The following is a 19,368-nucleotide window of genomic DNA, read 5'->3' as shown; positions in this document are numbered from 1 at the left end:
GAATTATTTTATTCTAAATGTGTTTTAATGGGGAAATAGGAAAAACTGTAGGAAAAAAATATTATTTTTCAGTTTTCGGCCATTATAGTTTTTAAATAAAGCATGCTACTGTAATTAAAACCCATGAAATGTATTAACCCATTTGTCCCGGTTATAAAACCATTTAAATTATGTCCCTATCACAATGTTTGGCGACAATATTTTATTTGGAAATAAAGGTGCATTTTTTTCAGTTTTGCATCCATCTCTAATTACAAGCCCGCAGTTTAAAAAGTAACAGTGTTATACCCTCTTGACATAAATATTTAAAAAGTTCAGTCCCTAAGGTAACTATTTATGTTTTTTTTTATTGTATTTTTTTTTTTTTAATTACAAAAAAAAAAAAAAAATTGGGGAGTGTGGGAGGTAATGAGTTAATTTATTGTGTAAATGTAATGTTTGTATATGTAAAATGCTTTTAGGGTGTAGTTTACTATTTGGCCACAAGATGGCCACAGAGTGTTTGTTTACATGCGACCTGTAAGCGTCCGGAAGGACGCTTACAGGAAGCAGTAGGAGGCTGGGAGACGCACAATGATCTCGCTGTTTCTGAAAGAAGCAGCAGATCATTGCGGGGGCTAGATCAACGAACGGGAATGGATTTTCCCGTTCATTGATCTCCGGGCGAGCGGGCGGCGGCGTGCACGAGCGGCGGGTGCGCGCGCACGAGCGGCGGGAGCGCGGACAGCGGCGGTAGCGCGGAAGGTACCGATTTCTCCGTCCCTGGTTTTTTAGGAGGGGAAAAAGGGGCGGAGAAATTCGTACCGCTGGGGGTAAAGTGGTTAATGTTGGTAGCAATAACATGTAAGGAGGCTTTGCTATTCAACGCCAAAATAGGCACAAAATTACATGTAAATTACGCGGAAATTCATGCATAATTACGAATAGTCACAATTACCTATGAAATCAATTATGCTATTTCCCCGAAATTTCACATTATGATAACGATGTATAATTACGTATATGGGCGTAATTTCTGCTCATCACTATCGGCACGAAATTACACGTAAATTCATGCGCAATTACGAAATGATTTTACAAAGTCAATTGATTTACGAATTTGCTATGACGTATAGGCGTATAGACATATAGGCGTAGTTGCAAAAATACGCGTAATCGTAATTAGCAGATTACGATCATCATCACTATTCCGTATCCAGTGTGGGGTGAATCCAGCAAGTGGGGTGTAGATAAGAGGTTTCCACCTGACTGAGCAGTTCTAAATAACACAACTGATCTACATCTGGTTATCTGACATCATGTTAAATCTTGAGTAATAACATGCAGATACTGTAAAATGCATTGTCCCAGCAACCATTACTAATGGAATGCTTTTCCCAATTTTAAACTACATTCACAGGAGTGCTAGGAGGATAGATTATCTAAGTTCATAGTGGGAGCTGCACTGTTTTCCTTGTAAAAAAACAGGAATAAAAACGCAACAAAACAAAAAAGTTGCACCCCGTGCGATCTTAACATCACACACAGTAAAGCATAAAGTCAATGAAAAGTATGCTTCACTGCCACTGTTAATGCACACGTTATGCAGTAATGCACTACATGCGGATTCTGTTGGAACTCATCACATCGGATGCACTCTGAACATAGCATGGACTTACCATTGCAGTGCGACTTACTACACAAGCATTGCATATGCAAAGGGAGTGACGCCATTTGTGCAACCTGCTGCAGATATTGCATAAACTCTATAAAAACATTAACTATACCAACATTGTGTGAGCGTAGCTCCATGTCACATGTCAGATCAGGTACTCTTTATGTTCAGATAAAGAACTTAAAGGACAACTGAAGTGAGAAGAATATGGAGGCTGCCATACTTATTTCCTTTTAAACAATATCAGTTGCCTGGCACCCCTGCTGATCTGTTTGGCTGCAGTACTGTGGGAATCCCGCCAGAAACAAGCATGCAGCGAATCTTGTCATATTTGACAATAATGTAAAAAAACCTGATCTGCTCAATGCTTGTTCAGGGACTATGGCTAAAAGTATTAGAGGCAGAGGATCAGCAGGAAACCCAGGCAACTGGTATTGCTTAAAAGGAAATAAATATGGCAGCCTCCTTGGTCTTCTTGCTACAGATGTCCCTTGCTCCCTTTTGGCCCTCAACCCCCATGCACCTCCCTTCCCTCCCCCCCAAACTCTACCCACACACCCCCTCGGCATAACCTTATTCCTATCCATCCTACCCCTAGGCATTCGCTCCGTGTTTCCTGTGGCCTCTGGAATGCCAGGTCCACCCGCAATAAGCTGCTCTCTGGAACTCGCTCCCTCCAGCCACCAGACTCGCCCCCACCTTTAAAACCTTCACACAAGCTCTCAAGACTCACCCTTTCATGTTCGCACACCCCCCTACACCAGCACCATAATATGTTCTGTTAGACACCCTCTCAACAGATACACCTATTGTCTCCACCCCCACCCTTTAGATTGTAAGCCTCTGGCAGGGCCATCTCCCTTAGTGTTTCCAGCTTGATTATGCAATCTTACTGACAATCACCCCTCTTGTGTACTAGAACAGTCTCTATTTTGACCTATGACACTGTATTATCAAATCATTTGCATGATCTTGTTTTGTTGTGAGTTTCCTGTATGTCCTACCTTGTATGTTAACCCTTTTATCTATTGTGCAGTGCTGCGTAATATGTTGGCGCTATATAAATACAATAAATAATAATAATATTAATACTAATAGATGTCCTTTAAAGATAACCTTAACTGTGAAAATATAAAATCGTTTCACTTACCTGGGACTTTGACCGTCGAGTGCCCGCGCGTGAAGAACCGAACCTCCGTTCATCCGCCCCAGCTAAATTTCGGTTGCACCTGCGCCGCACTTGGAACACGTATCCTGGTAAGCATACACATCATCAAACGTCTCCTGCACAGGCGCAGTAATAGAGAACCGCTTACTGCCCCTTTCGCAGTACGTGTTCGATGACCTGTATGCGTACCTGGATAGGCGGAAGAACAGAGGATAGGTTCTTCATAACGGGACAGGATGGCTGCAGTGGGCTGGTCGAAGCCTTAGGTAAGCAAAACTCTTTTATTTGTTTACACTTAAAGAGACTCCGTAACAAAAATTACATCCTGTTTTTTATCATCCTACAAGTTCCAAAAGCTATTCTAATGTGTTCTGGCTTACTGCAGCTCGTTCTACTATCACCATCTCTGTAATAAATCAACTTATCTCTCTCTTGTCAGACTTGTCAGGCTGTGTCTGGAAGGCTGCCAAGTTCTTCAGTGTTGTGGTTCTGTGATGCATCTCCCCCCTCCTGGCCCCTCTATGCACACTGCCTGTGTATAATGATCTCTTGAGATACAGAAGGAAGGGTGTATACAGCCTGCTTGTGTATGGATGTATTTTCTATGTGTGGACATGCTGTACATCAACCTACTTCCTGTTTTGGTGGCCATTTTGTTTGTTTATAAACAAACTTTTTAAAACTGTTTTTAACCACTTTTAATGCGGCAAGGAGCAGCGAAATTGTGACAGAGGGTAATACGAGATGTCCCCTAACGCACTGGTATGTTTACTTTTGTGCGATTTTAACAATACAGATTCTCTTTAAGGTTTTCAATAAGGAGTTAACAGAGAGATTAGATTAAATTAATGTTTTAACAGATTAAGTGGTTTTTTTTTTTGCAGGGTTTTATGTTTGGAAAATCAGGAGAAAATCTAACCATGAGGGTCCGATCTTTGTCATTTAAAGCTCTCCTTGGTCAGGTACAGACATTGCTGTGGGTTTCGGGGTCCCGGATTGTTACGTTAATAATATGACAGATGAGACATATCTCACAGCATTCATTTTACAGGAAATGGGATATTTTGACGATCATAAAAATGCTGTCGGAGTACTGCTGACAAGACTCGCAACAGATGCTTCTCAAATTAAAGGAGTATGTATCACTCATCTAACTGTTTGGGGGATTATGCTGGGAAATAGGGTTTACATTACACAAGGAAAAAGGAAAGTTTTTGCTATGTTAGGGTCAATTAAATCCAAGGTGTGTGTGTGTGAGGTGGACGACAAATTGCATAGCTCCCAACTGTCCTTCTTTTGGAGGGACAGTTTCTCTTTGGGAGCCCTGTCCCTCTGTCCCTTTCCTTTTTTTTAACTCTTGCTCTACTGGAAAACAGACAGGGACTTCAGACAATTTCTTACTAGAGATGGCCCGAACCTCCAATTTTCGATTCGCAAACCTTCGCCAAACGTTCGATTCGCGCAAACTTTGGCGAACGGCAATACAATTTAATGGCGAGGCGAACTTTGAAAACTCGAAACATTTATGCGGCCACAAAAGTGATGGAAAAGATGAATCAGCGAGTGTAATAAGAGTACTGCTTCACACTGACACACCAAACTCACTGTGTAACGCACCGCAAACAGCTGTTTGCGTAGTGACAGCTGTGCTGGACTGGCACGCACCATGGCCAGAGTGCAGGTGATGGTGGCATTCCAGCCCATATGGTCGCTTGGCTAGAGGTAGCTGAATGACAGAACAGTGACCATACACTGTGTGGTAGGTAGGTAGGCGGGTTCGCGAACCGCAATAGACTTCAATGGGGAGGCGAACTTTGAAAACTAGAAACATTTATGCTGGCCACAAAAGTGATGGAAAAGATGTTTCAAGGGGTCTAACACCTGGAGGGGGACATGGATGAGTGGGATAGACGCCAAAAGTCTTGGGGAAAAATCTGGATTTGACGCAAAGCAGCGTTTTAAGGGCAGAAATCACATTGAATGCTAAATTGCAGGCCTAAAGTGCTTTAAAACATCTTGCATGTGTATACAATCAATCAGGGAGTGTAATAAGAGTACTGCTTCACACTGACACACCAAACTCACTGTGTAACGCACCGCAAACAGCTGTTTGTGTAGTGACGGCCGTGCTGGACTGGTGCGCACCATGACAAGAGTGCAGGTGATGGCGGCTTTCTAGCCCATATGGTCGCCGGGCTGAGGTAACTGAATGACAGAACAGTGACTGTCCACTGGGTGCACTGTGAACAACAGGTAGGTAGGTATATGCAGTGATGGGTATTACAATATGCACCTGTCACACACAGACAGGTAGCGTACAGGCACAGTGACACTGCGTGCGCTCACGTAGGTAGGTGGGTGCACAGTGAAACACAGGTGCAGTGATGGGTAATGTGCACCTGTCACACACACACAGGTAGTCAGTGTCACTGAATGTGCTGGGACTGGCAGTGGCACGCACAGTATGAATTATCAAGGCTGTCTATGCAACACAAGTGTCAGTGGGACACATAGAAAAAAAAATAGATCACAAGAACAAGATTAGCTCTCAAAAGAGCTGTTGTGGGGTGCTATTTTAGCAATAAGAATCAGCAAGGAGCAAGCTAAGAAGCCTACAAGAGTCTAACTAATCTTTCCCTATGAGAGAGTCTGCAGCAGCTGCCCCTTCTCTATTTACTGCAGGCACACGAGTGAGTAAAATGGCCGTCGATGCCTGCCTTTTATAAGGGGGGAGTGGCTCCAGGAGGGAGTGTAGCCTGATTGGCTACAATGTGCCTGCTGACTGTGATGTAGAGGGTCAAAGTTGACCCTAATGATGCACTAAGGCGGCGAATCGAACCTCCGGTAAAGTTTGCGGTTCTCCGCGAAACGCGAAGCCCCTGAAGTTCTCCTGGAACCGTTCGCCAGCGAACCGTTCGGGCCATCTCTATTTCTTACTATTAATGATACCAAATCTGGACTCCCAGTTGCTACACACTTTCGGTCCAACGGACACAGTATGGGTGATCTTCGTGTCACTGCCCTGAAGGGTGGCTTCAAAACGTCAAATGATTGATTAATAGCATAAACAAAATTTATAAATTGGTTCAAAGCTGTGCAGAACGGTTTGAATAAGGACAACAATTTGTTATATTGGTATGAGACTGATGATATTTAAACTTTCTCAGCCATTCTAGCTGAACTTGTGAACTAAGAATTTACGATACCTCTGGGTCAATCCTAATCCCAGGTCTGTGAGCATGGCGTAAACAAGGATCCTTATCTTAGCTAATAACCTCTAACGCCATTCAGGTGGTCTGTTTGAATTAAGGCATCTTAATGACATGTATTTATGCTTGAAAAAAATATCTGTTTTCCCTTTTGATGTTGCATGTATATAAGCTGTCTGTACCACCAGCTTGCAAACTAACAGGATGTAAGCCCGACGAAGGCTGCAAGGCCGAAAGCTTGCTTATTTTTATTCATTTTTAGTTAGCCAATAAATGGTATCATCCTGATTTAAAACTTCTTGCTTTTACTGATGGCTAACACAGTACAATACCCTAGTGCTATTACTAGAGCTAGTATTACATGTATCTATGTTTATCTCAACATGTCACATGCCACTACACGTACGCTTTAAGAATGTAAATCAAGGTGAACAAAGATTTTACCAGTGGCAGAAATTTACTAAATAATTTATAAATGAATACTGTAAAAGATAAGCAATTGAATTAATTGAAGGACAACTATGGTGAAAAATTTAAAAATTTAAAAGTAGATTTCTCCCAGAGTAAAATGAGCTATAAATGACTTTTCTCATATGTTGCAGTCACTTACAGTAGGTAGTTAAAATCTGACATGACTGACAGATTTTGGACTAGCCCATCTCCTCATGGGGGATTCTGATGATTTTCTTTACTTTCAAAAGCACATAGTGAACGGCAGCTGCTCAGTCCAACTGCCAGAATAGCATCCAAACAGGTAGGGGAGGGCCTGCATCTTTGTATAGATCCTTTCCAGGGAGTGCTTTTGTAAAGAATAAATTAAATACTGAGAATCCCCCATGAAGAGATGGACTAGTCAAAAACCTGTGAGTTCCATCAGATTTCTACTACCTACTGTAAGTGACAGCAACATACTGTAGTATAGATAGCAACATAGAAAAGTAATTTATCGCTCATTTTACTCTGGAAGAAACAGTAAAACCTTGGATTGAGAGTAACTTGGTTTGAGAGTGCTTTGCAATACAAGCAAAAAATGTTATGGTATAGGAGCAATGTCTTGATATACAATCAAAAAACCATAAACGCGCATCGCGTCATCACAACTAAGCCATTGGTTCTCCTCCCTTTGGCAGGTTTGTACAGAGTGTTGTGACTGTACAAAGTCACATTTTTATGAAACCCTCAAAAGTAAGCAAAAGCAACTGTCATTGGATAAGGTCCTTATTAAGTCACACAAAAAAAAGGTAGGGGGTGAGCCACCAGATAGCAAGGATTCTGTTTGTTATAGTCGAAGTTGTTTCCATTTTTTTCTATACTATTTTACTATAACTGTTTTTGAATTGTGGAATGAATCAAATGGGTTTCCATTAATTCTTATGGGGAAATTCGCCTTGATATAAGAGTGCTTTGGATTACAAGCATGTTTCCAGAACAAATGATGCTTGCAAACCAAGGTTCCTTTGTACTTTTTATTTGTATCTCTTTACATGTATTTTAAATTTTACAGTTTATTGAGATAGTGTTCCTTTAAGGGCCCATTTCCACTAGCGTTGTGGATGCCAGGCGATCGCCGCATCGCCTCGCATCCCCCCCGCAGGTACTTCTGGTTGTAGTTTGTACAACCGGATGCGGCGTCATGCGGCTTCCCTTCGGCGGCTATGGGGAAATGGATGCGTGTTGCAGAAAACTGCAGCATGTTATCCATAATTTCCCTCGCATCGCATCATTCCGGATTGCATGCTCTCTTATATTTTACAAGCTGGATAAATTGTCCTCTGTTAGGCTGCAAAAGGAGCTGGCTGCCTGGGCTGTCACATGCTGAGGAATTACAGACACCGCAGAGCTGTCTGCAGGAAGAAACAATCAGCCTGTCACTCTTCAGTGGATGAGAGCTGCAGGGGGTAAACACACAAATGATCTATTGAGATTCAAAAGAAAGGCTGTATACAACCTGCTTGTGTATGGATGTAATTTCTATGTGTGGACATACTGTACATCAACCTACTTCCAGCTTTGGTGGCCATTTTGTTTGTTCATAAACAAAACTTTTAAAAACAGTTTTTGACCACTTTTAATGCGGTGTGGATCGGCGAAATTGTGACAGAGGGGAATAGGAGATGTCCCCTAACACACTGGTATGTTTACTACAGATTCTCTTTAAAATTGATTTTCTCAAAAACTATAAGGTCTTTTTGAAAAAAATTCCTTTTCCTCTTGTACCTACTGTCCTCCTCCACATACTGTGATGTGGTGTAGCACGTAAGGGGGGCTTTGCTATGAACCTCTAAATTTGACAGCCGTTTGCCTGAAATTAAAGTCAATGTAAAAAATGTGAACACAATTTTTAAATTGCGTTAAACGCGAACAGCCCTTGTTCGCTACTAAACTGTTCGGGCCATCTCTATTGTTATAATGGATAGATTCTCTGAGCATCACTTGACAGCTGCATGGCATTCTTACAAGTATGAGGGAGGGAGAACAACTCCTTGTCTACTGCCTTGTGCTATATGGGCGACAGACGATTCCTTGTTCTTTCCTTTCTGCGGCAAAATCTAAAGCACTTCATTTGCAAGGCCGTATTTATACTTTGTGTGCCCCTAGGCCAAATAAGTTATGACTCCCTTTACTTGTGCCGCAGCGCCCCTCTTATTCCATGTGCAGCCCCCTCTTCCATGTACAGCAGCCCCTTTCTTTCATGATCAGCTCCCTTGAGCATCAGTTCCCTTTTTCATTGGTTGCTCCCCATTTTCCCCCTCCTCTTACATATGTAGTAATCACTCATTCTTGTTCAGGTGCCCCTTGGCCTGCAGCCGCCCAAGGCCTGGGCCTCTCAAGCCTTTCCAGAAATCCAGCCCATGTGACAAATTGTTTCCGTACTGCTTCACCTATGTTCCTATTTAATGCATTGAAGAAATGTAAAGGTTTGAAACCGAGAGCCCAATATAGTGCAGTACGTCTTGGCAATTGAAACAAGACAAAACAACAACGAGTAATATACTCAGAAGTCTGGGTTACCACTAAGGCAACCACTGAAGATGCAGGTTGGGAGTATTATGACCTGACCCCACTCAGGTTTAAGAAGTCGCTCTCTGTAGACAGGAAAAAATGGGGATGCACCCCTCCACCAAGGGTGGACTAGATCAACTGGAGAATAAGGAGTAACAGAGGCGCCAAATTAGAGTAAAATATATTAAAAACAACTTAAAAGGAGGGGGGTAGGTGGTTACCACCCTCAAGTGTATAGTGACCAGCCAATGAGTCATATATAAATAGACAATATAATTTATTTTAAAATCTCCAGGCAAGCAACGCGTTTCACGGGTCAAAAGCCCGCTTCATCAGGCAATCAATTTTGGAGATACACACGACTGTGCCGATTCAAAGGTAAAGCGCCAACTCAGTTGGCATTGCTCTTTAGGTTGAGTCAGGTGAGATAGAATCCATTACCTGGTAAACTTTAATTGCCGTGGATGACGATTCGCAAATACTGGTCTGAATAATGTCTAGTGCTCTTTCCTTTAGCTTCTGATGCAACATTTATTATGTGTTCCTTGACAAGTTATTTACTTTAAAAGAGTTTTCCTTCTGTCTTGTAGGCTACTGGGAGCCGACTGGGATTACTCACAATGACAGTGTGCACTCTACTCGCCGCTATCCTCATTGCTTTTGTACATGGTTGGCAGCTGACACTGCTTATCTTGGCCTGTATTCCATTCCTGATTGGAGCCAACATCATTAGAATGAAGTCTATGGCAGGACATGCATCCAAAGATCAGAAGGCATTGGAAGAAGCTGGAAGAGTATGTCTGGCTCACTCTCACTTTAAAGTTACATGGTCTCTTAAAGGGAACCAGAGAGGAACGAGGGGTGAAAAAGGGCAAAGATTTTATACATACCTGGGGCTTCTTCCAGCCCCATAAGCCTGAATCGCTCCCACGCCGCCGTCCTCAGCTTCCTGGATCCGCCGGTACCGGGCCCGTCACTTCCGGCGGACGCGACCAATTGTCCGCATCACAGGGGCTCCCTCCATACATGTACGCATGCGGCTGCGCAGTAAGCAGCCACATGCGTATCTGTATGGGGAGAGCACCCTGTGATGCGGAGAATTGGCCGCGTCCGCCGGCCGACTTGCCGACTCGCGGCAATGACGGGACCCGGTGGCGGCGGATCCAGGCAGCGGAGGACGGCGGCGTGGGAGCGATCCGTGCATATGGGGCTGGAGGAAGCCCCAGGTATGTATATCTCATCCTCTCTGGTTCCCTTTAAAGTCCATGGTCTCACTTGATCTATGTCTGAATGGGTTGATGTTTGATCTGTGTGACACAGGCACAAACACACACCTTATATACTAAGTTGTAATACATCCTCCTTGTTGCTATTATTCGTACCACAGAGTAGAGATGGCTCGAACCTCCAATTTTCGGTTCGCGAACCTCAAACTTGAACCTCCGCAAAAAGTTTGGTTTGCGCAAACTTTTGCGAACCGCAATAGACTTCAATGGGGATGCGAACTTTGAAAACTAGAAACATTTATGCTGGGCAGAAAAGTGATGGAAAAGATGTTTCAAGGGGTCTAACATCAGAGTTGTTGCATGGATGAGTGGGATAGATGCCAAAAGTCGTGGGGAAAAATCTGGATTTGACGCACAGCAGCGTTTTAAGGGCAGAAATCACATTGCATGCTAAATTGGAGGCCTAAAGTGCTTTAAAACATCTTGCATGTGTATACATCAATCAGGGAGTGTAATTAGAGTACTGCTTCACACTGACACACCAAACTCATTGTGTAACGCACCGCAAACAGCTGTTTGTGTAGTGACGGCCGTGCTGGACTGGTGCGCACCATGGCCAGAGTGCAGGCCATGCTGGTTTTCAAGCCCATGGGCTTGATTCACAAAAGAGTGCTAGCTATTAGCACGGCCGTTTTCGTGCGAATTTTCGTGTTTGCGAATGTTTATGACATTATGATTTTGCGCAAAAATGTGCATTTGCGTGCGAAAACGTTTAATTGCGCGGCCGTTTTCGCGTGAATTTTCATGTTTGCGCGCAATTCACCGGTTCACGCGCAAACGCAAATTTAATGCGAAATCGTTATCGTTTTTCCACGAAAATTTGCGTTTCCGCGCGTAAACGTTTAACTGCGCATGAAAATTTGCGATTGTGCGCAAACGTGAAAATTCACGTGGAAACGTCCGTGCTAACAGTTAACACTCTTTTGTGAATCAAGCCCATTGTGTCCAATGCACAACTGGGACATCACAGTTTTCAGCCCAGACATCTCAAAAAAATTAAACAGTTTTTGTTTTTTCAACAAAATACAGCTATTGTAGTGGCGTAATAGCTGGTGGCAGACTGGCAGCAGAAGATTTGTTCTATGTGGACCCTGGTGGTGGGTAGAGATCTCTGTTGTAGAGCTGGTGGTGGCCTGCTCATCCACCATCAGCTCCAGGACCATCACAGGCTCGGCGTCTTTCTCCTCCAATGTGTGCCAACGACCCTGCTGGAAAATGGCCGCTACACGCTGCTGCACCTCTGCAGCGTGACTCAGCTGGGTGCCCAGTGCATCCATGGCCAGTGGCTAGCAGAGGAATGAACACTGACGCAGCAGAACTGCCGACGGTGGTGGCAATGCTGCTCCCTCTCCTCTTACCCTTGCTTTTCATGCTGCCCCTCCCCCAGCTGCCAGTGCCAGCAGACATAGTACAACTTTATACAGTGGCTTGCAAAAGTATTCAGCCCCCTTGAAGTTTTCCACATTTTGTCACATTACTGCCACAAACATGAATCAATTTTATTGGAATGCCACGTGAAAGACCAATACAAAGTGGTGTACACGTGAGAAGTGGAATGAAAATCATACATGATTCCAAACATTTTTACAATAACTGCAAAGTGTGGTGTGCGTAATTTTTCAGCCCCCTGAGTTAATACCTTGTAGAACCACCTTTTGCTGCAATTACAAGTACCCCACTTCATTATTGGAAATCCACATGAAAGACCAATACAAAGTGGTGTAGACGTGAGAAGTGGAACAAAAATCATACATGATTCCAAACATTTTTTACAAATCAATAACTGCAAAGTGGGGTGTACATGATTACGTACGTGTACACCACTTTGTATTGGTCTTTCATGTGGAATTCCAATAAAATTGATTCATGTTTGTGGCAGTAATGTGACAAAATGTGGAAAACTTCAAGGGGGCTGAATACTTTTGCAAGCCACTGTATGTGTCCGAATGAAGTGGGGTTCTTGTACTTTATTCAAATCAGTAGTACCGTCTTTCCCCGAATATATGACACTGTCTTATATTCTTTTTGGGGAGAAAATTAGTGCTCGGGCTTATTTTCAGCGGTGGGAGGGGCTAGACGCTGTGTGTATGGGGAGGCTTCCTCCGGTGGCGGCGGCGGCGGCGGCATTGTAATCAATCTGTGAGGGCGCCCTTTGACCCTCACGCAGTACGCTAGGTCGGGCTCTGCGCTGGCGCGTTCTACCCTGTCATCATGTGCACCCGGCTGATGCGTCCCAGGCGCACATTGAATCAATGTGCGCCTGGGACGCATCAGCCGGGCGCACATGATGACAGGGTAGAGAGCGCCAGCGCAGAGCCCGACCTAGCATACTGCGTAAGGGTCAAAGGGCGCCCTCACAGATTAATTACAATGTCGCCGCCGCCACCGGAGGAATTACTAGGAATGGAGGGGGACGCAGCCACAAGGGAGGTGCGGTAAGAGATCACGCACCTCCCCATACACAAAGCGTCCCCCAGCTAGGTCTTAATTTCGGAGTAGGGCTTATATTTCAAGCACGCTTGAAATATAAGGTAGGCCTTACTTTCAGGGTAAGTCTAACTTTAGGGGAAACACGGTACTAGTAGATAGTAGCAGTAGTAGAACTTCAACTAACGAAGTGACAGCAAAGTAGCGCACACTGACACACTAACTACAGTATTTGTCTGTCACACTGTAACAGCACAGCAATTAAAGTAAGCTAACTCAATACAAATTAACTATATACAACTGGTAGTAGTGGACTAGTTGTAGTAGTACTAGTAGAACTTCAACTGATGGAGTGACAGGAGCACACACTGTCTATCTGTCACTCACTGACTGACTCTAACAGCAGCACTGCAGTAACTATCTGTAGTAAATGAAGCTAACACAGTAATGGTACTCTCTCTAACAACTAACTACACACAATATAAGACTAGTAGTAGTACAGTAATCTAATCCCTAAAAACCTACAAGCTATACTGTAGCTAAGGCTGGCAGCAGGCCTAGACTATGCACACAGCAGGCCTTAACCTAGCCTAGCAACTGCAGCACTGAGTCTGACTGTCACACTGACTAAAATCAAAATACAAGCTAGCTAACAAAAAAAAAAAAAAAATACTGGTGTAGTACAGGTGTTTAGGAGCAAAAACGCTAGGTTTAACACAGTAATACAGCACTTGCTTAGCCAACAGCACTGGAGATGTCTCTCAGTGAGCAGTCACAAGCAAGGACGAGATTCTCATCATGGTGCCCGCTTTATATACAGGAGGGGCTGGCCAGGGTTCCCCTCTGTGATTGGTTGCTAGTGCTTCGGCTGGGAGCCCTCTGATTGGCTCAATGACGTCATGGACGTGGTTATGCTATCTGGATCGGGTACTCGAACTAGGTATCTGGACGGATTTCCGGATTTATACAGCTATCTGGAATCTGGATACCAGCTATCTGGAGTCCGGATACCAGAAAAACATTCAGATATCTGGGTAGTTCGGGTATCTGGAATCTGGATGAGCATCCCTGCTAAGGACCTATATTTTTACATTGGGCCCCTAAGGTACTCTATACATAACAATTGATATGAAGCTTCAAAGCACATAAAGAGGTGATCACTACTAGCATAGCACCAATAAAGAGATAATCTAGCTGTTGAAGGAGGGCCTCTCTGGTCAAAGGGCACTTGTGCAGTCACAACCTCTGCATCTCCTTTTACTATGCCACTGTCTTTGTGTCTTTGAAACTCACAACGATATGTGTTCACTTTCTTTCCCTTTATCATTCATCTCCTCTAGATATCAACTGAGGCAGTAGAAAACATCAGGACGCTGGTATCACTTACAAAAGAGGATGCTTTTTATGAAAAATACAACACCAGTTTACAAGGCCCATACAGGTAACGTATGTCACAGAATCACTGGCTGCTGTTACCAGAGGGGCTGCTGCTGGACATAAGACCTCTAACAGTTAGGGGATGGCTGAACAGTGCAATTTAGCGTTTGCAAACGCATTTGAGAATTTTACTGCAAAGATTTTGGAAATGATCGTTCATGGCGAGCTCCGTTGACTTGAATGGCAGGCAAACTTCTTAAACCTTCAGGGAATCTCTACAGCCACAATTTCTTTAAACATTTCTGCCGCTGGGACGTGAGCATTACGTCCGCAGCGGCAACTGATACAGCTGCAGGGACGCGCTAGTCACATTCTTGCAGTTTGGGGTGCTGTGCGGGCAAATGCCGCAATTGTGATGTTGCCGTAGAATTAGGAATGGGAACAAAGTTCCAATTCATTAATCTCCCCGCAGGCCACCGTGATCGCAGGCATCCATTGATATCTGCGTCACTTTCTCAGTTACAATGTAGCAACACATTGCTTCCTATTGTGTACGTATTGTAAGCAAACAGGAAGCACTCAATGGGGACATCTTGTGGCCAAATAGTAAAATTACACCTACTGACTTTAGGGAATACATTTTTTTTATATTTATGTCAAGAGGGAATATTATTATTAAATTATGGGCTAAAAATTAGTAATGGATGTAAAACTGAAAAAATGCACCTGTATTTCCTAATAAAATATTGTCGGCATACATTATACTAGGGATATAATTTTAACGTTGCAATAACGGGGAAAAATGGCCAAATAAAATGAGTGGGTTTTAATTACGCTAGCATGAATTATTTTAAAACTATAATGGCTGAAACCTGAGAAATAATACATTTTTTCAATTTTTTTCTTATTATTTCCATTATAATGCATTTAGAATAAAATAATTCTTAGCATAATGTACCACCCAAAGAAAGCTTAATGGATGGTGGAAAAAACAAGGTATAGATCACTCCGCTATGTTAAAGAAAACCTGAACTGAAAATTAAAAGTCAAAATAAGCATACACAAGTCATACTTACCTCCCATGTAGTCTACTCCTCAGTGTCTTTCTCATCTACCACGTCCTGTTTGTTCACTGTGATCAAGGGAATTTTCCGTCCTCCATTTTGAAAATGGCCATTACCCACAACAGCTTTCTGATCAGCACACAGTTAAACTGTAACATCGCCCACTTGAGCCATAGGGAAACATGGACATTACCTGGTACATCAGTTTTCCTCTCAGCTATAACTGACAGCAACTGATATTTTACTGACAGCAACTGATATATTTCAGATCTGACAAAATATTGTCAGAACTGGAAGGGATGATTGTCAAACGAAAATGCTGAGCTTCTGAGAGGAACTGATGGCAAGGTAACTATGTAATGTTCATTTGAAGTTACCTCATGTGTTTATTTTAAATAAATTTACTCAGTACAGGTTCTCTTTAAGTAGTAATAAAGTTATTGGGGAATGAAAGGGAGGAACGCTGAAATTTTTAAAATTCCTCTTGTCCATAAGGTCAAAAGTACCCGTGGGCTGAAATGGTTAAACAAAAGTGTACAATGTGTACTAAAATCCAAGCAGTGGCATGGTGGAAGGGAATCAATGGAAAAATAGTAGCCAAAAAAATACTTATTTTATGCAAATGCTTTTTTTAATGGATATTTTTAAAGAAATTTCAATGGCTAACTAATTTTGCAGGATATGTTAACCGTTTCAGCCCGCGGGCATTATTCACCTTATGCATCGGAGCAATTTGCACCTCCCATTCATTCGCTAATAACTTTATCACTACTTATCACAATTTATTGATCTATATCTTGTTTTTTCCGCCACTAATTGGGCTTTCTGTGGGTGGTACGTTTTGCTAAGAGCCACTTTACTGTAAATGCATTTTAACAGGATTAATAAGAAAAAAATGGAAAAAATTCATTATTTCTCAGTTTTCAGCCATTATAGCTTTAAAATAATCCATGTTACCATAATTAAAACCTATGTATTTTATTTGCCCGTATGTCTCGGTTATTATACCATTTACATTTTGTCCCTATCACAATGTATGGCGCCAATATTTTATTTGGAAATAAAGCTGCATTGTTTCCGTTTTGCGCCCATCACTATTTACAAGCTTATAATTTAAAAAATGTTTGTAGTATACCCCCTTCAAATGCATATTTAAAAAGTTCAGACCCTTAGGTAACTATTTATGTCTTTTTTTTTTATCGTAATTTTTTTTTTCTATTAAAAATTTTATTTGGGGAATATTTTGGTGTGGGACATAAACAGTGATTTTTTAATGTTGTTAGATATGTAAATTGCAATGTAAAAAATGTGTTGATGTAGTTTTACTATTTGGCCACAGAATGGCTCCTTCATTTTTGGTTTCCCTCCTTGTACTTCTCGCTATGCGGAAGTACAAGGGGGATGCAGAGATTTTGCAGAGCAGAAGAGCCGAAGCCTCACGAGTGAGCGCTTCGGTTTTTCTGCGGGGGACTGGGATCGGTGATCGGGAACCATGTTCCCTTTCACTGATCCCAGCGCTACCGGGGGACACCGCGGGGACACCGGGGGCACAGGAGCGCGCGGGAGCGGGAGAGCGCAGCTGAGCAGCCGCCCGGACGTGAGCTTCACGTTTGGGCGGCTGAAATGGTTAAAGTACCACTGCTGCGAAAATCGTACAATGTAAAATACATGTAAACACATTCAAATAAGAAGTACATTCCTTCCAGAGTAACATGAGCCATGAATTACTTTTCTTCTATGTTGTTATCACTTACAGTGGGTAGGAGAAATCTGACAGAACCGACAGGTTTTGAAGTAGCCAATCTTCTCACGGGGGATTCTCTGGGTTTTCTTTATTTTTAAAAGCACTTAGGGAATGGTGGTTGCTCCATTCAGCTGCCAAAAAAGTGTACGGAGAACATAGAGGCTGGCCAGCATCTTTGTTTAAATCCTTTTCAGGGAGTGTCTTTATAAAGAATTAAGGCCATGCTGAGAATCCCTCATGAAGAGATCCACTTGCCTAAAACCTGTTGGTTCTGTCAGATTTCTACTACCTACTGTAAGTGACAGCAACATAGTAGAAAAATAATTTATGGCTCATTTTGCTCTTGAAGAAATATACTTCTTGTTTGTATGTGTTTATATGTATTTTACATTTTTTCACAATAGTGGTCCTTTAAGCTAAACAGTAGATACAAGGGGATTTTTTTTTCTTTCAGAAAGACCTTGTAGATTTTGAGAAAATCGATTTTAAAGTCACAATAGGAAAATAGATTATTTTAAATGCGGTTAAATGACAGATAATGCATCAACATATTCGTAGTGTAAATGTACATGTATCAAGAGAAAGAGCAGTGGATGTCATGTCGTGGTTTTCAGGTGGTCAGTACACAGTGCGGTGGAACTGGCAACGCTTTGGCCAGGGATCTCTTTACAGCTGCAATATGCCTGTAGAAGGATCCCTGGCAACCACACCTAATTTTTAAAAAAATTGAAAGTAAAACTAAAAATAAAAAATGACGTAGAGTCCTCCCTCTTTAACCCCTTGTCCCCCATGCAGGCTGGGATAGCCAGAATGCGGAGCCTAGGCCACGTGGGGCTCCACAACATGAGCTATACTAGCCCGCATGGTTCATGGTATGGTGGAAGCCCTGGAAGAGAGGGGTGGCCAAACCTCCCCCAGAGCCCTTGTCCAATCCATGGACAAGGGGCACTTGCCCACCTCAGTTGCCCAGGTGTAGGTGGGGGCCGCCATGAGGTGGTTAAGAAGGGCACCCCTTAGATGTCTGCCCCCTCCTCAGGTGTGTACTGAATACCCCTTGCCCATTTCTACAAAGGGTTACAATGAAACAAGAAAAGCCCTTTAATGTTCTTAAAGTGAATGGGAACCGCATTTAAAAAAATGAGACAGATAGTGATGCTCAAATACCCCTTTTTAAAATTCGAGTTTGGTCGAATTCGAATAGTAAATTATTCGAGGTCAGTCGAATATTCGAGTCGAATAATTTTTACTATTCGATTCGACCTCGGACTTCGAGCTCACTATTCGAGTCGGTATTCGAGCTCATTATTCGAGCTGACTATTCGAATTGGCCTTAAATAGCTTCCAACACTTGTTTTGAGGGTGAATGATGCAAGAAACATCTTTTTTTCCAAGTAACAACAGCAAGTGATTATGTGGGGATGTTCCTTTAAAAAAAAAAGGTGAAAAGAGAAGTTGTGTCCAGAATTTTGTTCAGTACTGTATATACTTCTTCTTCTTCTTCTTCTTCTTCTTCTTCTTTATCTTCTATCTTCTTCTTCTTCTATATCTTCTTCTTCTATATCTTCTTCTATATCTTCTTCTTCTTCTATATTGTCTTCTTCTTCTTCTTCATCTTCTTCATCATCATCTTCTTCATCATCATCTTCTTCTTCTTCTTCTTCTTCTTCATCTTCTTCTTCTTCTTCATCTTCTTCATCTTCTTCATCTTCTTCTTCATCTTCTTCATCTTCTTCTTCATCTTCTTCTTCTTCTTCTTCATCTTCTTCTTCATCTTCTTCATCTTCTTCTTCTTCTTCTTCTTCTTCTTCTTCTTCTTCTTCTCCTTCTTCTTCTCCTTCTTCTCCTTCTTCATCTTCTTCTCCTTCTTCATCTTCTTCATCTTCTTCTTCTTCATCTTCTTCATCTTCTTCTTCTTCATCTTCTTCTATATCGTCTTCTTCTTCACTTATTTCTCTTTTCAATTTTTTTTTAAAGAAATGCAGCTATTTTTGAGCGTAACAAATAGCTGGTGGCGCACGCATGTTGGAAGCGCCATTGTATGTGCTCCCTGGCAGTGGAAACACACAGACAGCAAGAGGTAAATTCAGCAGCAGGAGGAGGAGGATGAGTGTGTGGCAGCAGGCAGTCAATGAGGCAGGCAGCGTGACATAATAGCCCTGGTACCTAGCGGTAATACCAGGGCTGTAAATAAACAAAGCAGGCAGGAGGTCCCAGACAGCGGTCGTGCAGCCCACATCGTGTCCAATACACAACTGGGACAACACAGTTTTCAACCCGGGCACCTCAGAAAAATTAAACCTTTTTTTTTTTAATGGTTTTTTGGTTTTGTTTGTACAACCAATTACACAGATATATAGCTATTGTTTGACGTAATATCTGGTGGCAGTGTGGCAGCAGAAGGTAATTCTGTGTACCCTGGCAGTGGGAAACACAGAC

The 19,368-nt window shown here is 42.5% G+C and overlaps 1 protein-coding gene across 2 annotated transcripts in view; it reads left to right on the top strand.

The window, feature by feature from the left end:
- Positions 1 to 19,368, top strand: part of LOC137518308 (ATP-dependent translocase ABCB1-like) — a 169,691-nt gene that overhangs the window by 115,844 nt on the left and 34,479 nt on the right. For both annotated transcript variants that reach the window (XM_068235985.1, XM_068235984.1), the window contains 4 exons: positions 3,707 to 3,784; positions 3,874 to 3,957; positions 9,625 to 9,828; positions 14,088 to 14,188. In XM_068235985.1, coding sequence (XP_068092086.1) covers positions 3,707 to 3,784; positions 3,874 to 3,957; positions 9,625 to 9,828; positions 14,088 to 14,188 — 467 coding nt within the window. The remainder of the gene's footprint in view (positions 1 to 3,706; positions 3,785 to 3,873; positions 3,958 to 9,624; positions 9,829 to 14,087; positions 14,189 to 19,368) is intronic.

This window comes from Hyperolius riggenbachi, chromosome 5, assembly GCF_040937935.1.
Source record: "Hyperolius riggenbachi isolate aHypRig1 chromosome 5, aHypRig1.pri, whole genome shotgun sequence".
Taxonomy (NCBI): domain Eukaryota; kingdom Metazoa; phylum Chordata; class Amphibia; order Anura; family Hyperoliidae; genus Hyperolius; species Hyperolius riggenbachi.
This window is presented reverse-complemented; position numbering and strand designations above follow the sequence as displayed.